The sequence below is a fragment of the Prionailurus viverrinus genome, chromosome D1 (genome assembly GCF_022837055.1).
Source record: "Prionailurus viverrinus isolate Anna chromosome D1, UM_Priviv_1.0, whole genome shotgun sequence".
Lineage (NCBI taxonomy): Eukaryota > Metazoa > Chordata > Mammalia > Carnivora > Felidae > Prionailurus > Prionailurus viverrinus.
The window spans coordinates 74,561,835-74,588,979 of NC_062570.1; the positions used below are offsets into that span (position 1 = coordinate 74,561,835).

A 27,145-nucleotide genomic window follows, 5' to 3' on the forward strand; every position below is an offset into this window, starting at 1 on the left:
AGAGTGAAGGTATTACCTGGCTTGCTGCCTGACACGTAGGGGGTGCTCAGTAAATAGTACTTGTTTTATTCACATTTGTAGAGTTAAGTAGAGGATATTGTTCTGCATAAGAAGAAGGAAGCTGTGTTTGGAGTGAGCTGTTATGTGCCTTAATTTAGGGAGCTGTAAACTTTCCACCCAGATTATTTTTAGAGGTCATCCCAAGGTCCTCCTCCTGAGTTCTTACCTGTCTCCCCAGCCTACCTTCCATTCTCTGAACTCTGCCCTCTTGCCAGCAGCTGTAGTCACATCTGATAAGCAGGCAGGGGCCCAACCCTGACTGAATGAGGATATTGTTGCAAAGACTGGGGAACCTCGAGAAGTCAGCCCTGCCCTGAGAAACAACGGAGAATTTGTGATTGGCCTTCAGCCTGTCCAGCTGTGTGTTTGAGGTGAGAGCCTAGGTTTCTGGGATTCCTAGAGCAATAGGAAAACTATTACAACATGCTAGACAGATACCCTGCTTTTCTGGAGCTGAGGTTAGCTTGTTCCCTTCAAAACCAAGAGACCCATAATTATGGATCTTTCTCAGAACTGGACTCCAAGTTGGTACCAGGTTCAAAGGAGGAAGTAGACTGATCCATGCCCTTGAAAGAATCGCTGTCAGGTAGGAGAGCAAAGTGACACACGTGTCTAATGCAAGCCAGTTTGAAGGAGTCACAGCTCAGCGGATGCAGAGACAAGGCGGATACTAACTCTGTGTGTGTGTGCGTGTGTGTGTGTGAGAGAGAGAGAGAGAGACAGAGGGAGAGAGAGACAGAGAGAGAGAGAGACAGAGAGAGACAGAGAGAAACCAGATGATGGGTGAGATTTAAAGAAGATAGGGAGGAGGAAGGCAGGCTGAGCAAAGGGGGGTGGGGGGTGGGGAAGCAGCGTCAAGTTTTGGGAACCACTCGACCTAGGTAAAGAGACTGATGCCGTGCTAGGCATTCCCCCCCTTCCAACAAATTGAGTGCCTAACGGGCCAGAAGCTGTTCTTTCCGGTCAACTGGGAAACAACGGTGAAGATTCAGATTAAGCCTTTCCGGAGGGTAGACTTGACTGGCTGGTGGCTCTAGAGGGCCGGGGCTTTTGTGGCCGGAGGCTGCGCGGTTCCGGCAGCCCCTTAGGTCCTCAGGCACACGTGGGTCTGTCCCCAGATCTTCGGTCCCGCTGCGCGCGCCGCCTGAGCCTCCCCACAGCCCCGCCTGGCTTCGAGCCCGCCCCTAGCCCGACCCACACGTGGGTTCCCGCACGTCCGCCCGGCTACCCCCCTGACGTCAGCCTCCCGGTTCCATTTAAGGCCCCTCCCGCGCCCAGCTCCGAGTACGGGAGCCACTGCCGCCAAGTCCGGACCCGACACCGCGCGCCGCCGACGCCCGCCTGCTCGACGTGCACTCCCGGTACGGTCGGGCCCCGAGCGCACTGCGCGGGAGGGTCAGGAGAGCGAGCTGCCTCCGGCTCGCTAGCTCGGCGCTGTCCGCGAAGGGATCTCTGCTCCCGGGGAGTCGGGGGGAGGCAGGGTCCGCACGTGGACTCGGAGGTCACCGCACTCTGCTTTTGCTCTAAGTGGGCACCATGGCCTCTGGTCCGGCTGGGGAACCGAGGTGGCCGCAGCTATCCTGTGGCTGAAAGCCCAGGTGGATGCAGAAGGACAAGGAAATGACAGATCTAAAGGGTGGGGCATACCTCCGGGCTTAAAATAGGCAAACAACGCAGAACTGGAGGTCGGATTTCCAGAGCCCACCCAGCCTAAAAACCCTCAGCAGTCGCGGGTGAGGGATAGAGGGAGGGGGTCGAAAACCGCGGAGCGCTGCTTGGGTCGCTTTTTAACCCTGGGACTCTTCAAGAGGTGGACTCCATGGGGCGGCTACTGCCTGCGGATTATAGGGCGCTCTTTGCGCAAATTACACTTATTAAGCAGATGCTGATGTATCGGGTGCTACGCAAGGCACGGTGCATGCAAAGATGAAGCAGGAAGAGTCTCAGCCCTCCTGCCGATGGTCTTTTGAGAGCAGGCTATCTGGTACCGTCCCCTCGTCTTGAGAAATGGGGGAACCTAAAGCTGGGAGAGGGTTAGGGCATCTCTGAGGTCACAGAGTGGGTGGCAGAGTTGGGGGAGTAGACCCACTTTCTGCAGTGCTCGTCCCTCACTCGTGCCCCCACGTTGAAGGGAGCGCTGGATCCCAAGGTTTAGGTTCTGGTGAGGCCAGGTCTAGAAATAGCAGTGATTTACACGGAGAGATCTGATTCCACCTTAGTGACTCTGGGCTGCCTGCCTGGAAGTCCTCTCGGATATTTTTGCCCTTTGGGGTGGTGTCAAGACCAGACGTGGTGCTTCAGGATGCAACCTGTGATAATCTTTCCAGTGAATGCAGTGCAGGGTTGGATTAGCAGGGCGAAGGCCCCCTCCCCGACACTGGGAATGGAGGATTCCACCAAGTATCTATTAACTTTAGGGCTCCAGGCCTCTGCAGCTATTTTTGCACTTCCTGTACTGACAAAATTTCCTCATATCGGGCCTCACGCCTTTGCAACATGGATCACGGCAGAAACCACACGAGGCGCCTCCCTCCCTGTTGGTTAACAGCTCCTTGGGTCTAGTATTCCGATTTAAAGTCTGGCTCTGCCCGCGGCCAGGGAGGCTGCCAGCTGGGGCACTAGTTAAGTCTAAAGTCCACCCCGGGGCTCTCTGCCTCGTGGCTCTCTCCCTTGTACCCTAAGAGCAGGACAGTTCCCAATTATTTCCGCTCTTGGGCGGGGCTTTCCAGACTGGCGCCTCTGCGCCAGCACCCAGCTCTCGAAAGCCGCGGTCTGTAGGCTCTACTCTTGTCCCCGCCCAGCGCTCGAAATGAGCATGCGCTCAAGTGTCGCGCCGGGCTGGGTGGGGGAGGGGCGGAAAACCCGAGGGTTCCCTGCCAACAGAGCTGTTGGTCTGATCTCCGCCCCATCTTCTGGGGCTGGAGGAAGGAGTGAGTGCGCATGAGCAGAGGTTTTTTTGTTGTTGTTGTTGTTGTTGTTGTTTTTAACATCCTACGGCGTCGCGGTGGTTCCAAGAGGCATTTATGGGAACCTTCCTCACATATCTCTCTACTGTTTTTGAGGGTTTGCAGGACTGGTGATTGGAGTACATTTGGGCAGGCAGTCACAGCGATTTTGTGTGAGGAAAGGCAGCCCCGCTTGGGGTTAATAAATCAAGATGAGTGAGTCCTCAGGAAGTTATACTTACACCCAAACGTCAATATTATTTTTCCACGCCAAGGTGAGATCCTTTACACCAAGATCCTAGCCAGACCAGACCCTGGCTTTAGGCCTTTCAGTATCCCTTTGGCCATCTTTAGGTTTGTTCCTTCCCTCTTTTAGAACAGCCTTTGGTTAATGAGCGTTAATTTAAAGAGGATGCAGTGACAGTGTGTGTTTCCCCCCTATAGATTCCTTTTGCTTCTAAGTCCAATATGGCAACTCTCAAGGATCAACTGATTCAGAATCTTCTTAAGGAAGACCATACCCCCCAGAATAAGATTACAGTTGTTGGGGTTGGTGCTGTTGGCATGGCTTGTGCCATCAGTATCTTAATGAAGGTAAGTGAAAGCCCATCACTCTGAAAGCCAAGGATACCTTGACCCCAACGATCTCCCCACACCTCCAAGAATCGCATTATTACATTGTATATACAAATACTTAGGTTCATGCATTCATTTGAAGAACTTTATGTGGAACAAACTTTAGTAATGTGATGCTATACCGAAAGGGTATCTGTACTAAAAACATTAAAAGTTATAAGGCTGGTGACACAGATCCTTAAATTCACTGTGCTGTATTAACATGCATGAATTGCCTACAAATGAAAACATAGTCTATATCTTTAAGTTAAACATGCCTTTATTTTAAAGTAATTTTTGAATTGAAAATGATACATACATTTGGTAAAATTAAAATCACATGAGAGTGCCTGGGTGGCCCAGTTGGTTGGGAGTTCCACTCTTGATCTCTGCTCAGGTTATGATCATGTGGTTGGTGAGTTCGAGCCCCACGTCAGGCAGGCTCTGCATTGATGGCATGGAGCCTGCTTGGGATTCTGTTTCTCTTTCTCTCTGCCCCTCACCTGCTTGTGCGCTCACTGTCTCTCTCAAAATAAAAAAAAAATTTTTAATTACACAATGTGGGGAATCTTAAGTCTTTCTCCCACAAAAATCCCCAGTGCCCCTCACCTTGAATAATAATTTTGGTTATGGAGTTAAAATTTAGATAGCAAAATATAATTTGAGAATGAATAAAGAATATGTTTTATAGTAGTTGAGCCTGGTTTAAAAAAAAAAAGAAATTGAGGCAGCTTACAATATTAAAATATTTTAAGTTTAGATTTGGAGTTACTAATAAGGGAGTGTAATGATGAATTCTGGGTTTTGAACAGGAAAGGATTGAAATAAGGAACCGAAGGCAGAAATGAGCTATGCAGAGGTTGTGTAACAACATAGGCTGTTTTTTATGTGTTCTTAGGAGGGGCCACATAGTATAAAGGTTTCCCCCGCTATCTGAAAGGAGAGCATTCCTATGAAACCTTTCTGAAGCCTGGTGTAAAGCAAAGAAGCAATTACCATTAATTAATGTGGACAAGTTTTGAACATTCCCAGACCCAAAAAATAACCTTAGGATTTTCTGATATCTTAGGACACATCTTGCTAATGCATGCACAAAACAGAGATAAGGTACAGATGCTCACAAAGTTCAAAGCTATGGCAGCTTGATGCTGAGATGCTGAGTAAAGTTCCTGAGGAACTTGGTTCATCAGGTGGAAGGAACCAAGGTGGTAACTAGGATATGTGCTGCCTCTGTAAGGGCTCACTGCAAAACAAACACTGAATGCTGTTTTTTGTTTTTTGTGTTTTTTTGCCTTATTTCCTAAAGGCAGAAATCCTCTTTGGATTTATTTCAGTTAGGGAAAACAGGTACTAATGGTAGGTCTTTTATAAAAGGGAAGTGGCATAAGGCAAACTTCTGACAATCAGGGGATACCTGCACCAATTTTTACGGCTTTCCACTGGATCAGGAATTGATGCCATTTGTTTTTTCCACACCTATGCCCTCTAACTCAGGTGTGTATAAGGTTATTATATTACAGATGACTTGGGGGGGTAGATCTGTTGCTCAGCTAGTATAACTTACTTGGTTATAACAGTTCACACCCCATGTGTATTAAATCTGTTGCTGGTGCTCCTGATCTGAGATGCACCTATAAACATTTACAGATTCAACTGAAAGGATATTTTTCACCAATATTATTTTGCAAGTGGACAAATCTGTCTTCTTGGAACACTGTTAATGTTGGTTAATATATGGAAAACATATAAAGGAATGATCCAGAATATCACTTTTTAATTTCCAAGTCTTAATACTGGTCAACATCACTTATGTAATGATTAATGGCCTAAAATTAATGTGTAAAATTGAGAGACCAAACAGAGCAGTCTTATGTAATTGGATGTTATTCCAACCATTGCCATCTAGTGTTCTGCTACCACACAGTTGAATGGTGGAGTGCTTGCAGGAGTTGCTCTAGTGAAGGGGCGCCTGGGTGGCTCAGTCAGTTAAGCATCCGACTTCAGCTCAGGTCATCTCACGGTTTGTGAGTTCGAGCCCCGTGTCAGGCTCTGTGCTGACAGCTCAGAGCCTGGAGCCTGCTTCGGATTCTGTGTTTCCTTCTCTCTCTGCCCCTTCCCAACTTGTGCTCCGTCTCTCAAAAAATAAATAAATGTAAAGAAAATAAATTTAAAAAAAAAGTTGCTCTCGTGAAGAGAGAGGATCGGTACTTTTTCCTATGCATGGGTCATCTGTGAGTCACTTTTTAAAGTTTATTTATTTATCTTGAGAGAGAAAGAGAGCATACACACATGCTAGTGGAGGGGGTGGGGGGAGCAGAGAGAATCTCAGGAACTGTGAGATCGTGACCTGAGCCACAATCAAGAGTTGGATGCTGGACTGACTGAGCCACCCAGTCACCCCCGTGAGTCCGTTTTTAAATGGGGGCCTGCCTCTACTTTGAGGTATGTCCTGATACTAATAAAGTGGCAGAGCTCTCCTATGCTAGAAACATAGAAATTTTGCATCCCTTTCTAAAATTTGGAAGCAGCTCTTTTCTATTTGACTAAAAATTTTGTATCTTTTAGGACTTGGCAGATGAACTTGCTCTTGTTGATGTCATGGAAGACAAATTGAAGGGAGAGATGATGGATCTCCAGCATGGCAGCCTATTCCTTAGAACACCAAAAATTGTCTCTGGCAAAGGTTGATTTCAACAAGTTTATATTGTGATCTATGCTAGATTTGATTTTTTTATCAGGCTTGAAATCCTTTTTCAAAGATTTATTTTTCGTATAGGAGCAAAGAGTCTTTGAGCCATTTTGCATTGGCAACCTGTTTATACCAAAGTTTCAATTTCTCGTAATGGAAACCCAATAGTCTGTAATGTGGAAAGCATCTGAATTAGAATGTAATTAGTAATGCTTCTCGGGTCCATATTTAACCACATTGCTTCAAATATTTAAATTTAATATAAATATAAATTTAAACTTCCCCTACTTCCTTTCAGACCCTAAGACAAGGTTGAGAATAAGGTAAATGAGCCGGTTCAGACTTTTCACACTTACGAGCCCTAGTCAGGAAACCTGGCATGTGTACAAATAGTGTTTCTTTTGACACCTGAAAATCACTGACCACTTATCTATGGGCTGGGTTAACCATCCTGTGCCATAGGGTATCTAGAAGCAAGATCTTGATAAGTGTAAAGTTGCCTTTGCTTAAAAAAAAAAAAAAAAAAAAAGGCGCCTATCTCTGTGCTGATATGATCACAGTCAAGTAATTAAGTAGAAATAGGGGTATGGAAGAGTCTGAGCATTGAGCTCAGGTGGCAAAAAATTGGGGGATAATGTCTCACTTGGTTCTTTCCAGCTCCTCCCAACTGTGGTTATATAAAGTCACAGTCTAAACCAGAATACAAGGAAGGCGTTGATGTACTCTTCCTCCATGTTAGGTGGCCACAGTGAAAAAACCAAAAGTTAAAGGAGTCATGGGTTGGGGGGAGGGGTGGCATTAGTGTCATTTATCTTTATTTACCTATGCGTGAAAGGAAGTAAGGGAGGGTAACAAAACACTAATAAAATTGCCCATAAAAAAAAAAAAATGTATGGAAGAGATTAAGACCTTAATCTGGTTTTTGTTTCCCCTTTGTCTAGACTATAATGTGACTGCAAACTCCAAGCTGGTTATTATCACAGCTGGGGCACGTCAGCAAGAGGGAGAGAGCCGTCTTAATTTGGTCCAGCGTAATGTGAACATCTTTAAGTTCATCATTCCTAATGTTGTAAAATACAGCCCAAACTGCAAGTTGCTTGTTGTTTCCAATCCAGGTGAGACCTTTAATTGCACAAATAGATGAGCTTGAGTAACACTGATGGCATATGTCATATTCTGTATATACATATTTATTTCTCGTATTTTTCATTTTCCTCTTGTGAATGGATTTGGTAAAATAGTTAAATTTAACATAGTAAAGGGGTACAGTGCCCCTCAATGTAGTTAGAACTTAAAAATTAGTTATTTTCCCGAGAAGATCTTCGATAAGGGAAAAGGGTATGAATAAAGTGTTCTTGATGCACAATTTATTTTCATTATACTACACTTCTTGAATACTTAATGAATTTGCTATATTATACATACAGGTTTAAAAATATTGACAAAAATACTGATTGGTTATGATCAATATCGAGATTCCTACAGAGCCATGTATCTTGAGTAGCCAAACATCATCTAATGATTTACCTAATATTTTTGCCTAAATGTTTTCTTCATAGTGGATATCTTGACCTATGTGGCTTGGAAGATTAGTGGCTTTCCCAAAAACCGTGTTATTGGAAGTGGTTGCAATCTGGATTCAGCCCGGTTCCGTTACCTAATGGGGGAAAGGCTGGGAGTTCACGCATTAAGCTGTCATGGGTGGGTCCTTGGAGAGCATGGAGACTCTAGTGGTAAGCATAACTTATTTCCTATTTTTGTTTTCAAAAAGATTGTGTAAGATATTGATAGAAGTTTTATTATTAAATCAGAGCTGAAATTAGATATCCATTCATTAGAGTAGAATGATTTCTAAAAATCTATCTATTCAGATTTTAGCTATTTTATGTGACCTCTTATGGCATGGGGGATGGGGAATGAAATTTCTTTTACTTAAGATGATAATTCTTAGGATGACCTCAGTCATTTACTATCACAACTGTCTATATGAGACTTGAACTGTGAGGCTGTGAAAAGGTTAACCAATCCAAATGGAGTGCATGGAAAAATTCTATCACAGTTGAATTCAGTTACTTATACCAAGAAAATTCCCCTTACGATCTCATACTATCTTTATATTTCAAATAGGATTAAACATCCCAATAGGTTAGGAAAACAGGTCAGAATATGGTGAAAATTCTTAGTTTCACATAATATAATCAATGAAAATCTAAGAGTAAGGGCATTGGTAGTCTTTACCATCTACCAAAAGCAGATAATCCTCCTCAGATAAGAAATGAGGATTAGAAAAATGGGTCAAAATAACTAGTCTTGTTACCGAAACCCAAGTTTGGCGGCCTGTTGCTCAAAAGGCCAGCACTCAAGAGCAGAGTTTTGACTGGAAAAAGAATATGAGCTTTATTCAGGAGGCGGGCCATGTGGGGAGAAGGCAGACTCTTGTCCAAAAGTCAACTCCAAAGTTTCTGCCAGGCCCAGAGATTTTTGAAGGTGTCTAATCGGTTAAGGGAATGCAGTGGTCTGTGACATTTCTTGATTACATGCAGATTTGATGATGCCAGTTACAGAGTTACCTCAGTGCTTGGAGTTTGTGCAAGGTCTTAGTTCCTTGGTGCCTGGGGCTGGGGGTGGGGGGTTGTGCAAGAAGGTCTGGTTCCTTGGTACCCAGGGGTTGTGCAAGAGTATTCTGTTCTTTCTACAAAGGAGGGCAAGGTCTACAGATGTACAAAAGGAGGTCAGTAAAGTCATTTGTGTGACCTTAAAAAAGAAAAACATTTTGTTGAAAGATTGCTGGGCTAATCAGAAAGGTGAGGTGACCTCAAACAGACTTGCTGGCCTCTGTGGCCTGGGAAAGTTCTGGTCTTTTATTCTCTAAGGCCAGTGGTCTGCAAATCTTAAAGAAAGTAAATTAGTTCTGTTAAAGATCAAGGGTCTTAAGTCAGCAAACAAGGAGTGAGTTAACTTGAAGCAAGGCTGGCTGGAGTGCTATTATAGTCTGCTGGATGATGTATGGAAATAAATGTATTGTATGCTATTTCTTGTAGTGCCTGTATGGAGTGGAGTAAATGTTGCTGGTGTCTCCCTGAAGAATCTGCACCCTGACTTAGGCACTGATGCAGATAAGGAAAAGTGGAAAGAGGTTCACAAACAGGTGGTTGACAGGTAATAGATTCCATAGTTTGGCAATGTAGAAGATTACAATTTATTATTTTTATTTTAAAGTTGGAAGTTTAATAGCATTTGAGTACTTCTTGTTAGAAAACTTTTTTCTAGGGATGTCTGACTGGTTTAGTCGGGTAGAGCATGTGACTTTTTTTTTTTTTAATGTTTATTTTTGAGAGAGAGAAACTGAGTGTGAGTGGGGGGGGGGGGGCGGGCAGCGAGAGAGGGAGATACAGAATCTGAAGCAGGCTCCAAGCTCTGAGCTGTCAGCACAGAACCTGACATGGGGCTCAAACCCAGAAACCGTGAGATCATGACCTGAGCCGAAGTTGGATGCTTAACCAACTGAGCCACTCAGGCGCCCCAAGAAGTTTTTATTATTTTAAAAGTTTTAGTGAAGTAGTCTTTACACCCCATGTGGGGCTTGAACTCACGACCCCAAAATCTAGAGTCACACGCTCCACTGACTGAGCCAGCCAGGTGCCCCAGGAATAAGAATTTTTTTTTAACATTTATTTATTTTTGAGAGAGAGTGGGCAAGCACAAGTCGGGGACGGTCAGAGAGAGGGAGACAGAGATCCAAAGCAGGCTCAGCACGGTGAGCACAGAGCCCGATGCGGGACTCAAACCCACAAACCATGAGATTAAGGCCTGAGCCGAAATTAAGAGTCAGCCACTTAACCGACTGAGACACCCAGGCACCCCACCCCAGGAATAAGAACTTTTAAATCCAATTTCCTGTTATGGGCTTTATGAATAGAGACATTTGTTTATCCAAATGATTATGAAGTTTCCAGGAACGTCTAGATTTGTAATGGTACTAAAATGTAAATATTAACTCTTAGAAATTGTTGAAACAAGGAAGCTTTCATGCTTGGTGGCATTATTTACTTATTATAAACCATGTGGTCATGTGTGGATCTCAGGTATATAGAATTGAATAATGAATCATGATTGGTTTAGGCAGGGGCCTCTTTGTATTCGCTTAATTAAATAAAACCTAAGAAACGTTGACAGTAGCTGTCCACTAAGTGTAGTGTTTGTTGGAATTAGAATTATTAGTATGTTGGTACTTGGAAATGAGTGAGTTCTGAGCTCCTTCTCCCACTCACCCTTCCACCCATCCCTTACTTGACATAATCTTGAGTCAAGCATACCATACATAATCTTGGATTTATATTCCAAAATTCAGTATTACATTGTAAGAATCATTTATTTTGTTGCATGTCGATACAGTTATTTTTGACCATTATGTAACATTCCACTGTGTTGAATATTTCACTGTATGTACCACAGTTTATCCATTCCCCTGTTGGAGAATACTGGGCTTGTTGCCAGGCTTTTGCTATTACTAACAATACTGTTGTGAACATCCCTGTTCATAATATCCTGGTATACATGGCAATCATTACTCAGGTATATAATGCAACTTTGTGCCATTGTTTGCTGTAAAGCCTGTGTTCAGTGAAAGCGTTGTTGTTCTTCGTTTCTCTTACCCTACTTTTTCCTACCTTCCCTGCCCTTCTGTACCCTACAGTGCCTATGAGGTGATCAAACTGAAAGGCTACACTTCCTGGGCCATTGGACTGTCTGTGGCAGATTTGGCAGAAAGCATAATGAAGAATCTTAGGCGGGTGCATCCAATTTCCACCATGATTAAGGTAGGTCTGTGTAGTGATACATTGTATTTAAATGCCATTATTTTCTGGTTTTTAAAAAAGAGTCTTCTATGAAAGCAGATTAGTCATCAGTCCTTGATTTAAGTGAAATAAATTAATGCACTAACACCTTTCCTTTTTTGGAGAGACATGGTTGCACTTTAGGAATAATGTCTACTAGTACTATGTTCACCACATCGATACTTGGTAACTGACTAATAATAAATTGGGGTAGGTGCACGACCATGAACGAAAAATTTTTTCTTTGAAGAAAAAAAGAAGTCATACTCAAGTTAGAGTTACCAAGATGTTATCCATAAAAATGTGACAGTACTATGGATAACAGCAATAGTTTAGATTTTCTTTTACAACAGGAATCTTGCCAGTATTTTGATGATTTGCACTGTTCATCACATCCTAACTGAAAATGTGGAAAGAAATTTCTACTTACCAAGTTGTATTAAATAAGCATACATATTTGTAGAGCATGGAAGTCTTGGGAGACCCCAAAATGCATAGACAAAACATAAAATATCTTTCATTTTGTCTTCAGGGTCTCTATGGAATAAAAGATGATGTCTTCCTTAGTGTTCCTTGCATCTTGGGACAGAATGGAATCTCAGACGTTGTGAAGGTGACCCTGACTCCTGAGGAAGAGGCCCGTTTGAAGAAGAGTGCAGATACACTCTGGGGGATCCAAAAAGAGCTGCAGTTTTAACGTTTTCTAATGTTGTACCACTTCACTGTCTAGACTACAACAGGATTTTTAGTTGGCGGTTGTGTATATTGTCCTTATTATCTGATCCTTATTCAAGTAATAATATTAAAAATGGCCTAGGAAAAACATCAGTTTCCTAAGTTACAAATAGGAATGGTTCACAAAACCTTGCGGCTACATCCTGATGCTGGACGGTACCCATCTTGCCTCGTCCTAAGTTGGTTAACTTAAAATAGTTCCACCACCTCAGAGACACCACTGCCAATGTGGCATATGCTGCAGTTGCTATTCAAACCAGACGTGTATTTACTGCGTGTTGTATTACTTCTGGTTCCTTCACCCAACATGCCTAGACCAACTTTTTTTTTTTTTCTCTAGCCAATCACCTCCTGGGATCTAATGTATAAATTCAGTATTGCATGTATTGTGCATAACTGTTCTAAAGGATCTTATTTTGTGTCCTATATAAGTCAGAATATAGTGTACATTGCCATATAATGTAAAAAGAAAGATCTACGTATAAACAACGCAACCAACTATCTAAGTGTCATACCAACCAACTAAAATATCAAATAAACTTTGAACAGTGACTTCTCTCTTACTATATTAAGATAAATAAAGCTGCGACTTACTCATTACATTATTGGGACCCATTAGGGTATTCATGGGCAACACTACAGTGGTATTTTTAAGGTGTGTTGTTTACTAATGATCAGACTTTAGTTTAACATGATTTAATATAATTAATAGATGACTAGATTGAGTAGGTTGTTTTGGTACCATTTCCATTATATTCAATCCTTTTACTATGCTAAGCCACAGGATATTAAGAGATAACTTGATAATAGGGCTAATCATAACTGGTACCCTACAAGTCATGTAGATGGCATTCTACACCTGAATGTAAAAATAGCACTTACCAACAACATAGGCAGTGGTAGTTTGTCACTATAGGGAGACACAGATTTTTAAGAACTTTTGCTCTCTGGAGGCCGGTAACTTGATGGTACTTAACAGTTTTAAACCAAATAGTCTTGGTGGTTTGTCCACTCAAAAACTTTTAGATTTTCCTCAAAATAGATCTACAACTATGATCCTTATTCAGGCCCGAATACTTCCAGAGGTTAACTAGAACAACTTTATTGTCATCACTTCTCCAGGATCTTTCACTAAAGTTTCCTTCCTGAAAGCTAGTGAAGAGAAAGAATTATGCTTTTTTTTTTCAGTGTGTCAAATGTAAAAGGAAAAGAATGAACTATGTAGTCTTAACAAGTACTATAATATGATTTGCTTTTTACACAGGCTTTAAAAAAAATAGACAAGCTACAATTTACACATCATAAAATTTACATTAAAAAAAAATTTTTTTTAATGTTTATTTCTGAGAGCCAGAGCACGAGTGGGGGAGGGACAGAGAGAGCGGGAGACGCAGAATCCGAAATAGGCTCCAGGGTCTGAGCTGTCAGCACAGAGCCTGACGCGGGGCTCTAACTCATGAACTATGAGATTGTGACCTGAGCCAAAGTCGGACACACAATCGACTGAGGCACCCAGGCGCCCCTAAAATTCACCTTTTGAAAGGGTGCAGGGGTGCCTGGGTGGTTCAGTCCGTTAAGTGTCCGACTTTGGTTCAGGTTATGATCTCAAGAGCCCTACATCGGGCTCTATGCTGACAGCCTGGAGCCTGCTTCGGATTCTGTGTCTCCCTCTCTCTGTGCTCCTCCCCTGCTTGTGCTCTGTCTCTCTCTCTCTCTCTCTTTCAAAAGTAAATAAACATTATAAAAAAATTTTTTTTTAAAGAGCGTATAATTCTGTGAATTCACATAGTTGTACAACCTCCACCACTACCTAATCTTAGAACTTTTTAATTACTACAAAAACAAACCTGTACTTATGCCTATAGCCTCTTGTAAACTTTGGGGCAACTTTAGTCTAAAAAAATTTATTTACATTTATTCATTTCATATCTGATAGACTAAATTAGTCAATGCCAACATGGCTGAAAAGTCATGCTTAAAGATATATTAACCTAATCTTCCATGAATTTTTAGATTTAATCTTCTAAAGCTTCCTCCCTTTGTGGCACAAAAAGTGTTTCAGGATTACCTTGTATCTTCCTGTTCCAGGCAAGGAATGGGCCAATTCTGCAAAGTCTTGATTCTTTTAAATGTAATATGATCTCAGGGTGCCTGGGTGACTCGGTTGAGAATCCAACTAGGACTCCGTCATGATCTCACAGTTTGTGGGTTCAAGCCCCGCGTTGGGCTCTGTGCTGATAGCTCAGAGCCTGGAGCCTGCTTCAGATTCTCTGTCTCCCTCATCTCTGCCCCTCCCCAGCTCATTCTCTCTCTCTCTCTCTCAAAAATAAATAGACTTAAAATTTAAATGTAATATCTCATTTTAGTCTTAATAACCTTGGGGAAGTGGATTAAATATGCCTTAGTTCCATTTTACAGAAGATACCAGTTAGTGGGGAAGCAAATGGGATGTTCAGAACATAGTCTTCCTTCCTTCCTTCCTTCCTTATTATACATATATAATAATGTATATTATGTATACATAAATAACGTTCATATATATGTATATAGACAGAAAAATGCACATATGTTTTTCACTGAAGCCCATGTTGCCAAAGTATCAGGACTTCAAAGCCATGCTCTTTCAGAATTCTTTACCGCATTTATACTAGGGCAGATGTTGGAATGTACAGATCTTGCCCCTCCTGTATTTTCATTGCCGCACAATCAAGCTGTACAATCAAGCAAAATGGCTTAGTTTGGACTGTAGCCACCCAGAGAGCCCACTCAGGCAGGGGACCTCAAGGGCCAGCCCTGCACTTTGGGTAGGTATGAATGAAGAGCCTTTTTCTTCATCCAGATCAGGAGTTTGGTCATTACCTCCTTCTGCCACCAGATGATCATCCACGCCAGCAGTGTCTCCCTCTTAACCTCCTGGTAAATGAGGTGCAAGCGTGGGGAGTTGCTGTGCAAGGAAGCATACAAGCAAGTGGTAGGACAGGACCAACAGTGGCTACTGTTCCTGTCTACTACAGGGAACCTGTTTCTTGGAGCTGGTAGTTTGTGAAAAGTGCCATGAGAGAAACAGGAGAGATGTGAGGAGGTGGTCCTTGGTCACACATTGGTCAAGGAAAGCTAGAGGAAGTGCCATTTATGTTCCAAACCGAAAACGAGAAATCAACTTTGAGAAGGGCTAGGGAAGCACTTTTTTCTTTTTTTTTTTTTTTTAACTTTTTCTTAATGTTTATTTTTGAGAGAGAGAGAGAGAGAGAGAGAGCATGCAAGCAGGGGAGGGGCAGAGAGAGAGAGAGAGAGGGACACAGAATCTGAAGCAGGCTCCAGGCTCTGAGCTGTCAGCACACAGCCCGATTTGGGGCTCGAACTCACGAACCGTGAGATCCTGACCTGAGCTGAAGTTGGACACTTAACCAACGGGGCCACCCAGGCGCCCCAACAATTTTCTAAATATAGGGAACAGCAAAAAGTCCTGAGCCAAGAAAAAGCAGTCCAAAAGCTGGTGGGGAGTGAGGAGAGAATGTCTTGAGATGAAGTGGGAGAGCTAGGAGGCCAAATCTTTTTTTTTTTTTTTTTTTTTTTTTTTTTTTAGGAGGCAAATCTTGAATGTCTTTTAGGTTATGGTATAAATTGGTTATTTTAAATGTAATGGAAAGCCATGGAAGAGTTTTAAGCAGGGCGATTGATTGCATGGTCTGAAGTACATTAAAAACAAACCATAGGCTTTGAAACAGAAAATGGAAAAGGATTTCAAATGCAAATACTCAACAGAAGATGACCAAGGAGGTTGGTTCCCCTTCTGTGAGTTATAAATTCATGGTATAAATTAAGAACACCCTTAGAAAATTACACATGGCTTTTCCTTTCCATTACTACTTTATGTATGTATGTATACATGTATTACTTATTCTGAGAGAGAGAGAGAGAGAGAGAGAGAGAGAGAGAGAGAATATTAGAGAATCCAAGCAGGCTCGTGGAGCCTGACTTGTGGCTCAAACCCACCAACAGTGAGATCATGACCTGAGCTGAAATCAAGAGTCAGATGCTCCACTGATTTAACCACCCAGGTGCCCCTCATTATTACTTTAATTCAAACTTTATTTCAGCCCTCTGTCCTGAAGTTTCGGAGCTCAATAATAATGTTTTGAATTCCTGCAAATAAATGTATGCACAAGGGCGTGAGAAAGCACATCAAAAAATACTCGTCAAATTCAGGTTGGTCATTCCCAAGCCCAGCCTTAAATTCTTAGTCTTTGGGGGCTCAGGTCCTTTCAGCATGCCCTCTCAGAAAGAGGCAAGTTATCTGGAAGCAGTTTGGAAGCTATGTCATCAGGACGCGGTCTTAAGATGGCACCAACGTAAGAAAATGAGGTGCTCCCAAGAGGGCTTTTTGCCAGTGGGGCCTGAAGTCTCCAAAAACTCGACGCTAAACTCACTCCCAGGCCTAGGCTGGCTGAGGGAAATGAAACGATACCCCAATATCCCTCTCTTTCACACTCTTAAAGAACGCCTAGAATTCTTCACAGGGAAGAGGGCTCAACCCCAGCCACCTGGAAAAGTCCCCCTCCCTCTCCCCACAGGCGGGGAGGATAGTTAACAGCCTGCCTGGGTGCCTGCCCCTGGGCCCGCGGGGGGCGGAGCTTGCGTGCTGACGAAAAGGAATCGTGCGTGGGGGCGTTCGTGCGTGCGTTGGCCGTCCAGAGAGTAGCCGTTACAGGGCTCCGCACTTCAGCTGTCCTTGATGTTTTTCTTCTGATGTTACTTTTTTTTTTGTTTTTTTAAATCTTCCTTAAAGGCGGTGTGTTGTGCCTTCTGGCTAAGTTGTGCCAGGCAAAGCATTTGTAAGTGTCTAGTACTGGGGTGAAAATGGTGGCTCGAGGGCAAGGAGAAAAAAAAGCTTATTGGTTCCCCAACCCCTACTACTGATAGGTAGACTGGTCCTGGCTTTACCTCTCCACACCCCTTGACCCCCCACCCTTGGTTCCAACTTTCTGCAAACCCAAAAGGTAGGTCCTTAGGTCTTCAGTGTAGTTATGACAGTGATCAATTTAGGGAATTTGATTCCACTGAAATTTCATTATCCCTATCAGGTTCTCAACATGTCAACTGTCAAGGAGAAGCTTATTGAGAATCTAATTGGGGAAGAGAAGATCTCCCAGAGTAAGATCACCATTGTCGGAACTGGTGCCGTAGGCATGGCCTGTGCTATTTGTATCTTATTGAAGGTAAGTAAGAAGTCTTGTAGGTGTTGATGAGTTCAGGGTTGTAGGGCTAATCTTTTGATAGCAAATATATATTCACTTATCTGATTTTGACATAATTTAAGAAACATTTACCTGGAGTTTACCATGTAATAAAGTACATGGTCTAGGCAGGCATTGCTAGACCACTTAAATTTATTCATAGGAGACACATTGATTGCGTTATTTCGTTAATATTCTGTTTAAATGATTCCATACCTTGCCTTCCTGGAAGAGTAATGGGTGAAAATCGTATTTCCCAGAAGCTTATATTTAAAAAAGTTTTTTAAAATTGTAAGTATTACATGCTCATTATCCAAGTTCCAATTTGATAAAATAACAATGGAATTCCTTTAATTTTCCTTTCTGTTTACACAGCATCTTTTCATGTGGCTGTTGGCAATTTGTATATCTTCTTTGGAGAAGTATTTATTCAAATTCTTTGCCCATTTTAAATCAGGGTATTTGTTGTTGACTTGTAGGAGTTCTTTTTCTATTCTAGGTATTAATCTCTTATCAATTATATTATTTTCCAGTGTTTTTTTCCATTCCATGGTTTTTTCACTCTGTTGATAGTGTTCTTTGATGCACATTTTAAAATTTTAATGTGGTTCAATTTATCTATTTTTACTTTTGTTGCAGGAGCTCTTGGTGTCATATCCAAAAATCATTGCCAAATCCAATGTCATGAATCTTTTCACTTTTGTTTTCTCCTCAGAGTTTTACAGTTTTAGGTCTTACATTTATATCTTTGATCCATTTTAATTATGTATATGGTGTAAGGCATAGGTCCAACTTCATACTTTTGCATGTAAATATCCAATTATTCCAGTATGATTTATTGAAAAGACTCTCCTTTCTCACATTGAATGGTTTTTGACATTCCTGTCAAAAATCATTTGACCATATATATGAGAGTTTATTTCTATTTTTTAAAGTTTATTTATTTTGAGAGAGAGAGAGAGAGAGAGAGCATGCATGCCAGCAGGGGAGAGGCAGAGAAAGAGAGAATCCCAAGCAGGCTCTGTGCTGTCAGTGCAGATCCCAAAGTGGGGCGTGATCTCAAAAAACATGAGATTATGACCTGAGCAAGATCAAGAGTTGGGCATTTAACCAACTGAGCCACCCAAGCACCCCTGTGAGAGTTTATTTCTGGGTTCTCTATTCCATTGGTCTATATTTCTTTATGCCAATGCCACACTATTTTGATGACTATAGCTTTGCAATAGGTTTTGAAGCATGAGACCTCCAGATTTATTCTTTTTCAAGATTGTTTTAGTCATTTAGAGCCCTTTAAGATTTTATATTAATTTTAGCATGGAGTTTTTTCTATTTCTTTTAAAAATGCCATTGGGATTTCATAGGGGTTTGCACTAAATCTGTAGATTACTTTGGGTATGTTGACATCTTAACAATATTAGGTCTTCCAACCTGTGATCATGCGATGTCTTTCCATTTATTTGTGTCTTCTTTAATTTGTTTCAGCAACGTTTTGTAGTTTTCAGTGTACAAGTCTTTTGTTTCTCTAAATGTTTTAAAGATATTGTTTCATCTTTATAACAACCTTGGGAGGTATGTACTGTTATCTCCATTTATAAACAAAAATACTGAAATATAGATATTAAGTAACTTGCCCATGGCCAAGTGGCTAGTAGGTGAAGGAGTTAGAATTCAAACCTTGGCAGTCTGGACACAGATCCTGTGTTCTTAAAAGCTTTATGATATTATATAGACTTTTTTTTTAAACTGGCAGAGCGAGATGACAAAAAGCCAAGCCAGTTAAATTCCAGAACCCCAAGAAAGGCTTAGGAATCGGAAGTACCAGTTGTCTCACAAGGTGGAGGTGAGGGATGGGAAAAACATGGGAGAATTGGTTAAAAGTTTATATGATGAGAAGGAAAACCACCAGATTCTCTTCTGCACCTTTATCAACCAAGTAACTGCCTCTCACATCCCAGCAGGCAAGGGGGAGGAGTACATTCTTTGGAGTAATTGAATCAGGCATGTTCTACACTTAAGACATCAAGGACAGTAAAGACAGGCATCTTATTCAAAGCAGTAGGATCAGGTAAAAATCTGTATATTGGACAGTGAGGCAAGAATCCCCCTTACTTCTACTGGGCTGCTGGAAAGAAGAATGTCAACAATGGAATACACAAAAGAGATGAAATTAGAGGACCGATCCGGAAGTCCAGTCACTCATGGACGTTTCTAGGAAGCGAAAAGAAAGAGAGGGAAGAGAATTATTCAAGAGATAAAATTATAAAACTGAAGGGTGTGAGTTTGCAGATATAAAGAATTTATTGAATGGGGTGCCTGGCTGGTTCAGTCAGTGGAGCACGCAACTCCTTATCTTGGAGTTGTAAGTTAGAGCCCCATGTTGGGTGTGGAGATTATTTAAAAATAGAATCTTAAAAAAAAAAAAATTTATTAAGTGCTTAGTACAATGAATCATATAAAGCCTCCTCCAAGGCATCATGGAATTTCAGAACTCCAATTGTGAGAGAAGGTCAGTTGTCGGAGCCCATTTATTTCCTGCTAGAATCCACAGTACACTGGAAATACCCAGGTCACATTGATGCACATTGTGGGATAAATGGAAAGTGATGAAGGATATTAAAAAAGATATATTTACATAGTTTATTGACTTCAAGGGACATATGGGCTGTCATGAGTACCATGACACCTGCATATATCATTGAAATGTGAACCTTATTTATTTATTTTTAATTAAAAAAAATTTTTTTTTTCAATATTTATTTTTGAGAGACAGAGAGAGACAGAGCATGAGTGGCGGAGGGGCAGAGAGAGAGGGAGACACAGAATCCGAAGCAGGCTCTAGGCTCTGAGCTGTCAGCACAGAGCTCGATGTGGGGCTCGAACCCAGGAACCTCGAGATCATGACCTGAGGTGAAGTTGGATGCTTAACCGACTGAGCCACCCAGGCACCCCTATTGAAAGGTGGACTTTAAAGCATAGCAGTACAGCCTACTTCCTTGTCCTGTACAGAATTAAGTGGCCGAAGCAGTTTTCCTTAGATTGATACATATATATTTTTTATTCTCTTACTTTTACCGTACCATTCTCTTACCTTACTATAGTTATTCTAGAACTCCCTGGAGAAAAGATCCTGGGATGCTCATAACTATTCTTGTTTTTTTTTTTTTTTTTTTTTTAATGTTTATTTTTGAGAGAGACAGAGTAAGAATGGGGGAGGGGCAGAGAGAGGGAGACAGAATCCAAAGCAGGCTCCAGGCCCTGTCTGAGCTGTCCACACAGAGCCCTTACAGGGCCCCTGAACCCATGGACTGAGAGATCATAAACTGAGCTGAAACCGGATGCTTTACCGACTGAGCCACCCAGGCGCCCCCAAATAACTATTCTTAAAAGATTGTAACAGGCTAAACAAACCCAGACTCTCTGTTTGGAATTCTGTTTAAGAAATGACTCATAGTTAATTCTTAAAAAACAACACTTTTGCAATTATTTGAGTTCTGCCTTTGACAGTCCAGACAAATGGAGCTGGGAAGATTTCCTTGAAAAGAGTATTGTCTTGGCTGTCTGCACTAGATCCGGAGCCGGGAGCCCACGGCCCGGCCATGTCCCATCAGACCGGCACCCAAGCAAGTGAAGATGTTAAAGATATCTTTGCGGGGCGCCTGGGTGGCGCAGTCGGTTAAGCGTCCGACTTCAGCCAGGTCACGATCTCGCGGTCCGTGAGTTCGAGCCCCGCGTCGGGCTCTGGGCTGATGGCTCAGAGCCTGGAGCCTGTTTCCGATTCTGTGTCTCCCTCTCTCTCTGCCCCTCCCCCGTTCATGCTCTGTCTCTCTCTGTCCCAAAAATAAATAAACGTTGAAAAAAAAAAATTAAAAAAAAAAAAAAATAAAATAAAAAAATAAAATAAAAAAAAAAAGATATCTTTGCAAGAGCAAGAAATGGAAAATACAGACTTCTAAAAATATCTGTTGAAAATGAGAAACTTGTGATTGGCTCATATAGTCAGCCTTCAGATTCCTGGGATAAGGATTATGATATCTTTGTTTTACCCCTTTGGCGGACAAACAACCGTGCTATATATTATTCAAGTTGGATTCTCAGAATTATGGATATTCATTCCTTGATCTCCAGATCATTCTCATGTTTGTCAAAAAATGCTGTATGCAGCAACAACAGCAACTCTGAAAAAGGAGTCTGGAGATGGCTACATTAAAGATCAAGTATTTGGAACAGTAAAGGAAGATGTATCATTACATGGATATAAAAAGTACTTGCTCTCACAATCATCTCCTGCCCCATCGACTGCAGCTGAGAAAGAATTATGACAAATTAAAATGAATGAGGTACAAACGGACGTGGGTGTGGACACAAGCATCAAACACTACAAGGAGTAGCATTTCCTATTTCTCAAGCTTTCCAGGCTTTGGAAAAATTAAGTAACAGCTCAACTATGTGCAATTAGAAATAGATATAAAAAATAAAATTATAATTTTGGCCAGTACAACAAATACAGAACTAAAAGATTTGCCAGAGAGGTTTCCCAAGGATTCAGCATGTTACCATTTCTTTCTGTGTAAACATTCCCATGAAGGAGACTGTTTGGAGTCCCTAGTTTTTATTTACCCAATGCCTGAATACACATGCAGTATAAGAGAATGGATGCTGCATTCTAGCCGCAAGAGCCCTCTGCTAGAAATTGTATAAAGACAATTACAAATGGATGTCATTAGAAAGAGCGAGAGGGGCGCCTGGGTGGCTCAGTCAGTTGAGCGTCCGACTTTGGCTCAGGTCACGATCTCGCGGTATGTGAGTTCGAGCCCCGCGTCGGGCTCTGGGCTGACGGCTCAGAGCCTGGAGCCTGTTGCAGATTCTGTGTCTCCCTCTCTCTGCCCCTCCCCCGTTCATGCTCTGTTTCTCTCTGTCTCAAAAATAAATAAACGTTAAAAATAAAAATAAAAATAAAAATAAACTATGGGGATCCAGGATTTAGAATTTCTTCATCTAAACTTTATGCTGCATAAAACATATTAGAAATGGACATTTCATAATACAAATATGAAACACCTTTTTATGCCTTATTATCTAAGGTACTATATGCACCTTTCAAAAATTCCATGTGTGTTCAAGTAAAGCATATTAGAATAATTATAGGTTGACAGGATTTTTTTCTAGAGTTAAGAGTATTTGTGTGGGGTTTTGTTTGTTTACAGATAATCAGATTGTAATATTTAAACATGCAAAATAACTGGCAGTAATGTTGCACTTGTTTTCTAAAGATAAACTTTAACTTGTTTCATGGGTGCCCACATAGACACATACAGACACAAATTACTGCATTGAGAATCCTAGAGCTGTGTTTCAGAACATAGCTGAAGCTGTATTTTCAATCAGAAAGAATGTTAAACCTGTCATGAAGGTATAAAATAATTTGGTAGTGAATGTCTTTTTGTACCATTCATGTGCAATTATAGTCTAAATTTTACACTACATGAAAGTAAATGGACATTTCAGAATATAGATGTGATTATATAGTCTTTATTATTAAACCAAGATTGCTGGAAACCAGTGATACATTTGTTATAGAGTATAACTCAGTGTTTACAGTATGTTTTAGGTGACATCATAACAACCAAAGGTGAATAAGATATTCCCAGTAAATTTATATAGCAGTAAAGAATTACATGCCTTCTATGGACATTTTATAAGTGCATTTTATATTGCAATACAGTTTTTTTCTCTTTAAAAAAAAGGAAAAGAGAATTGTCTGGTAACTTGTTAAGAAAAGAAATAATTCAAGTTGGAAATATAATTTAAAAGCAGACTGTGTTGGTTATTAAATTATTGTCACTCAGCTCCAAATCCAACTTTCTTTACTCTGTGTTGCTGGTGCTGGATCTCTGTGTAATCTTTTTTCTCCTTTACCAGTCAGCATCTTGTTAGGTTCTGCCAATAGGGGGCACTAGAGAGAAGTTGGAAGGTAGGAGTGGAGACATGACCACCTTCTTCCTGTTTGCTTGTTGTGTTGGTCACAGTAGTCCCCTTTGCCTCAGTGGTAGCAGTTGGTTCTAGATTCTAGTTTCTTTTGGACTGCCCAGCCTCATTTTGCTCTTTCAGTGGTATCAATAGCAGCCAGGTTTTGCCTCTTCCAGAGGTCGGAGCCTGGATCCATGAAGTGCCTCCTTTAGTCTCTCTCTTTTTTCCCTCAGTCTTAGGGCTAGTAGCTTCAAACTGTGAGTGCTAGCTCTGGGTTACCTCAGATGTTCCCTTTTTGTCTTTTCAGCCCTCCAGCAGCTGTCTAACCAATTCCCTGTATTAAATACTTTCTGTTGAAATGCTTGGAGTGGGTTCTGTTTTCCTGTTCAGACCCAAACATATACATGGACTAATGTAAAAACTGGATCCATGAACATGAACTCATTTTCTTATCAGTTAGCTTAGAAGTGATATTTGATCCTTCCAGGTGAAACTCCTTATCCTCCTCATAGTCTTTATATATATATATATATATATATATATATATATATATATATATATATGTGTGTGTGTGTGTGTGTGTGTGTGTGTGTGTGTGTGTGTGTGTGTATCACATAATTTAGTATGTTTTAGAATCTACAGTTTTCCAGAAAGGTCACATGGACAGTAGTAAATAGGGACTTTGATCCCTTTCCCTTACTGCTCATCTTTGGAATCTAGCCACTGGAATCTGAGGGGGGAAATTTTCCTTCTATATAGTTCCGTATTCTGTTTCACTTGGTAAAACTGAATTCAAATTAGAGTAAGCAAAAGGGAGACTGTACAGATCTTCCTGGATTTATGATGAGGTTACATTCCAATAGACTCATCATAAGTTGAAAACATCCTAAGTTGAAAATGTATTTAATATACCTATTCCACCTATCATACCTTAGCCTAGCCTACCTTTTAAACATGCTCAGAACAATTATATTAGCTTACAGTTGGGTAAAACCATGAAACACAAAGACTATTTCATACTAAAGTGTTGAATATCTCACAAAATTTATTGAATACGGTACTGAAAGCAAAAAACAGAATGCTGTAAGCGTATTCATTGTTTACCTCTGTGATTGCATGGCTGACTGGGAGCTATGGTCTGGTTATATTCCTGTCTACCCCTAGGTTGGAGGTCTGACATTAAATGTGCTGTTCTGAACCACATAAAAATGTGGGTTCCCACAGGGGAGCACCTTTCTATTTTGGCCATAAGGATGCATACTAAAAACAACTTCAGCCAATTTAAAAATTGGGCATAAGGGTTAAATATAATAAAGTCCTTTGAAAAAATTTAATAACTTTTCATTGTTTTAAAACTATTATCTGAAGTAGAAAAAACCCACTTCTAAAAAACTTAACAATTATATGAAGGCAAAGCAATTAGTAATTTTTGCTACGTTCTATCACTTACTTTGACTTCTGGTCACTCTACGCACATCCACAAACTATCATTTTTATATCATTTTTATACTAAAATATAACTCTATTTTGATTATGAAGTAACCACACAGAAATTTTCCTCAAATTTCTAAAACTGAAATAGGAACATTCTTCCGATCACGTTATTCAAAACTTTGATGTATTTTAGGATTTGGCCGATGAACTTGCCCTTGTTGATGTTGCAGTGGACAAATTGAAGGGAGAAACAATGGATCTTCAGCATGGCAGTCTTTTCTTTAATACTTCAAAGATTACCTCTGGAAAAGGTTAGTTTTAATGAAAAAAAATTTTTTTAATGTTTATTTTTTAAGAGACAGAGAGAGTGTGAGTGGGGAAGGGGCAGAGAGAGGGAGGCAGATACAGAATCCAAAGCAGGCTCTAGGCTCTGAGCTGTCAGCACAGAGCCTGATGCGGGGCTTGAACCCACCAGCAGTGAGATCATGACCTGAGCCAACATTGGACGCTTAACCGACTGAGCCACCCAGGTGCTCCAGTTAGTTTTAATTTTATAGCGTTCTTTTCAGAGCTTTAAAAAAGAGTATGAATTTTACCATATTGATATTCATAAATATAAAGTTAAAAGTAGCACCACTCTCATTAGGACATACAGTTTAAAAGGTTAATTTTTGCTTAAAGGGTTAATTAAAAAAAAGAACATTCCATTCAAATTTGAGGAAACTTGGAAAATATAAAGTATTTATAATGCATAAGAAAAAGGTTTTAAATGTAAAAAAAAATCAAAATCTCTCCTGTTAATGGTTTTGTTTGTTTCTTTTTCCTATTCATTTGTTTTTATGTGTCATATTAGGTAAATGCTTTTTATTTTTTATTTTTAAAAAATGTTTATTTACTTTTGAGAGAGTACCAGTTTGGGAGGAGCAGAGAGAGGGGGAGAGAGGATCTGAAGTAGGCTCTGCATTGAGAGCAGGGAGCCCAATGTGGGGCTTGAATTCATGAACCATGAGATCATGACCTGAGCCAAAGTTGGATGCTCAACGAACTGAGCCACCCAGGTGCCCCTGGATAAATGCTTTTTAAACTTGTCATTCCATCTTATACATTTTCCCAAGGTTATGTCTTGGATACTTTTTGTAATATTGTTGATATACGTATCTATACTCTTTAACCTGGTTTCCTTTTTGTGTTTATAGAGGAACAGTTTTCAAGGCATAGTGTGAGGCCATACTACAGGAAATGGGGAGCTTGGCCCCATTAGCATTAGCATCATCTGTTGACCAAATAAGAAGCCTTAGAGAATTAGGAAAAATAATTATCATACACTAAAGTGCATAATGCACTCTTTGGTGATCTGATTCAATAGATATACTTTCTACTAAAGCCCTCTTACCTAACATGATTGGAACTGAGGGTGGTTACTTAATTTAAAAATGTGTGTTAGGAGCCATCACTGGAGGTATCACAGTTCCAGGTTTCAAATTATATTACAAAGTGGTAGTAATTAAAACAGTGTGGTACCGGCATAAAAATAGGTACACAGATCAATGGAGTAGACAGAAAACCCAGAAGTAACCCCACAATTATATGGCCAAATAACCTTTAACAAAGGAAGAATGAATATCCAATGGAAAAAAGACCGTCTCTTCAACAAATGGTGTTGGGAAAAGTGGATAGCAACATGCAAAAGAATGAAACTGGACCACTTTCTAACACCATACACAAAAATAAACTCAAAATGGATTAAAGACCTAAATGTGAAACAGGAAGCCATTAAAATCCTAGAGGAGAACACAGGCAGTAACCTCTCTGACAGCAGTTGCAGCAACTTCTTACTAGCTATATCTTCTGAGACAGGGGAACAAAAATAAGCTGTTGGGACTTTATCAACATAAAAAGCTTCCAGGAGCACTGGCTGGCTCAGTTGGTAGAGCATGCGACTCTTGGTCTCAGGATTGTGAGTTTGAGGCCCATGCTGGGTGTGGAGATGACTTCAAAATCTGAACAAATAAATAAATAAAACAAGCTTCTGCACAGCAAAGGAAACAATCGACAAAACTAAAAGACAACCTACAGAATGGGAGAAGATATTTGCAAATGACATATTTGATAAAGGGTTAGTATCCAAAATATATAAAGAACTTATACAACTCAACACTGAAAAAACAAATAACCCCAAAATAGGCAGAAGACATGAATTAACATTTTTCTGAAGAAAGCATACAGGTGGCCAACAGACCCATGAAAATATGCTCAACATCACTGATCATTAGAGAAATTCGAATTGAAATGAGATATCAGCTTATACCTGTCAGAGTGGCTAAAATCAACAACACAAGAAATAATGGGTGTTGGCGAGGATGTGGAGTAAGGGCAACCCTCTTACACTGTTGCTGGGAAGGCAAACTGGTGCAGCCACTCTAGAAAAAAGTATGGAGTTTCTTCAAAAAGTTAAAAATAGGACTACCCTACTTTCCAGCAATTGCACTACTGGGTATTTACCCAGAGGATACAAAAATATTAATTCAAAGGGATACATGCACCCTGATGTTTATAGCAGAATTATCAACAATAACCAAATTATGGAAGGAACCCAAATATCCATCAACTGATGAATGGATAAAG

General features: G+C 40.8%; 2 protein-coding genes and 1 pseudogene across 4 annotated transcripts in view; all 3 read left to right on the forward strand.

The window, feature by feature from the left end:
* The first annotated feature begins 1,302 nt into the window (after nt 1–1,302).
* Nucleotides 1,303–12,434, forward strand: LDHA (lactate dehydrogenase A). 2 transcript variants are annotated; one of them, XM_047877546.1, is made up of 8 exons: nt 1,303–1,421; nt 3,450–3,599; nt 6,186–6,303; nt 7,251–7,424; nt 7,869–8,042; nt 9,351–9,468; nt 11,006–11,129; nt 11,680–12,434. In XM_047877546.1, exons 2-8 carry the CDS (start codon nt 3,474–3,476, stop codon nt 11,842–11,844), a joined length of 999 nt encoding a protein of 332 aa, XP_047733502.1. In that variant the 5' UTR covers nt 1,303–1,421; nt 3,450–3,473; the 3' UTR covers nt 11,845–12,434. The 2 variants fall into 2 exon arrangements, with proteins under 2 accessions (XP_047733502.1, XP_047733501.1); XM_047877545.1 differs by lacking the exon at nt 1,303–1,421 and adding an exon at nt 2,957–3,280.
* A 4,120-nt stretch (nt 12,435–16,554) lies between these two features.
* The window catches only part of LOC125176309 (L-lactate dehydrogenase C chain), a 41,295-nt gene continuing 30,704 nt past the window's right edge, over nt 16,555–27,145 (forward strand). Inside the window, exons 1-3 of one of the 2 annotated variants that reach the window (XM_047877547.1) lie at nt 16,555–16,717; nt 16,967–17,101; nt 24,714–24,831. In XM_047877547.1, coding sequence (XP_047733503.1) covers nt 16,976–17,101; nt 24,714–24,831 — 244 coding nt within the window. In that variant the 5' untranslated portion in view covers nt 16,555–16,717; nt 16,967–16,975. Of the gene's footprint in view, nt 16,718–16,748; nt 16,883–16,966; nt 17,102–24,713; nt 24,832–27,145 lie in introns of those variants that run through there. The other variant, XM_047877548.1, reaches the window with a different exon arrangement.
* LOC125176329 (twinfilin-1-like) lies at nt 20,716–23,429 on the forward strand (annotated as a pseudogene).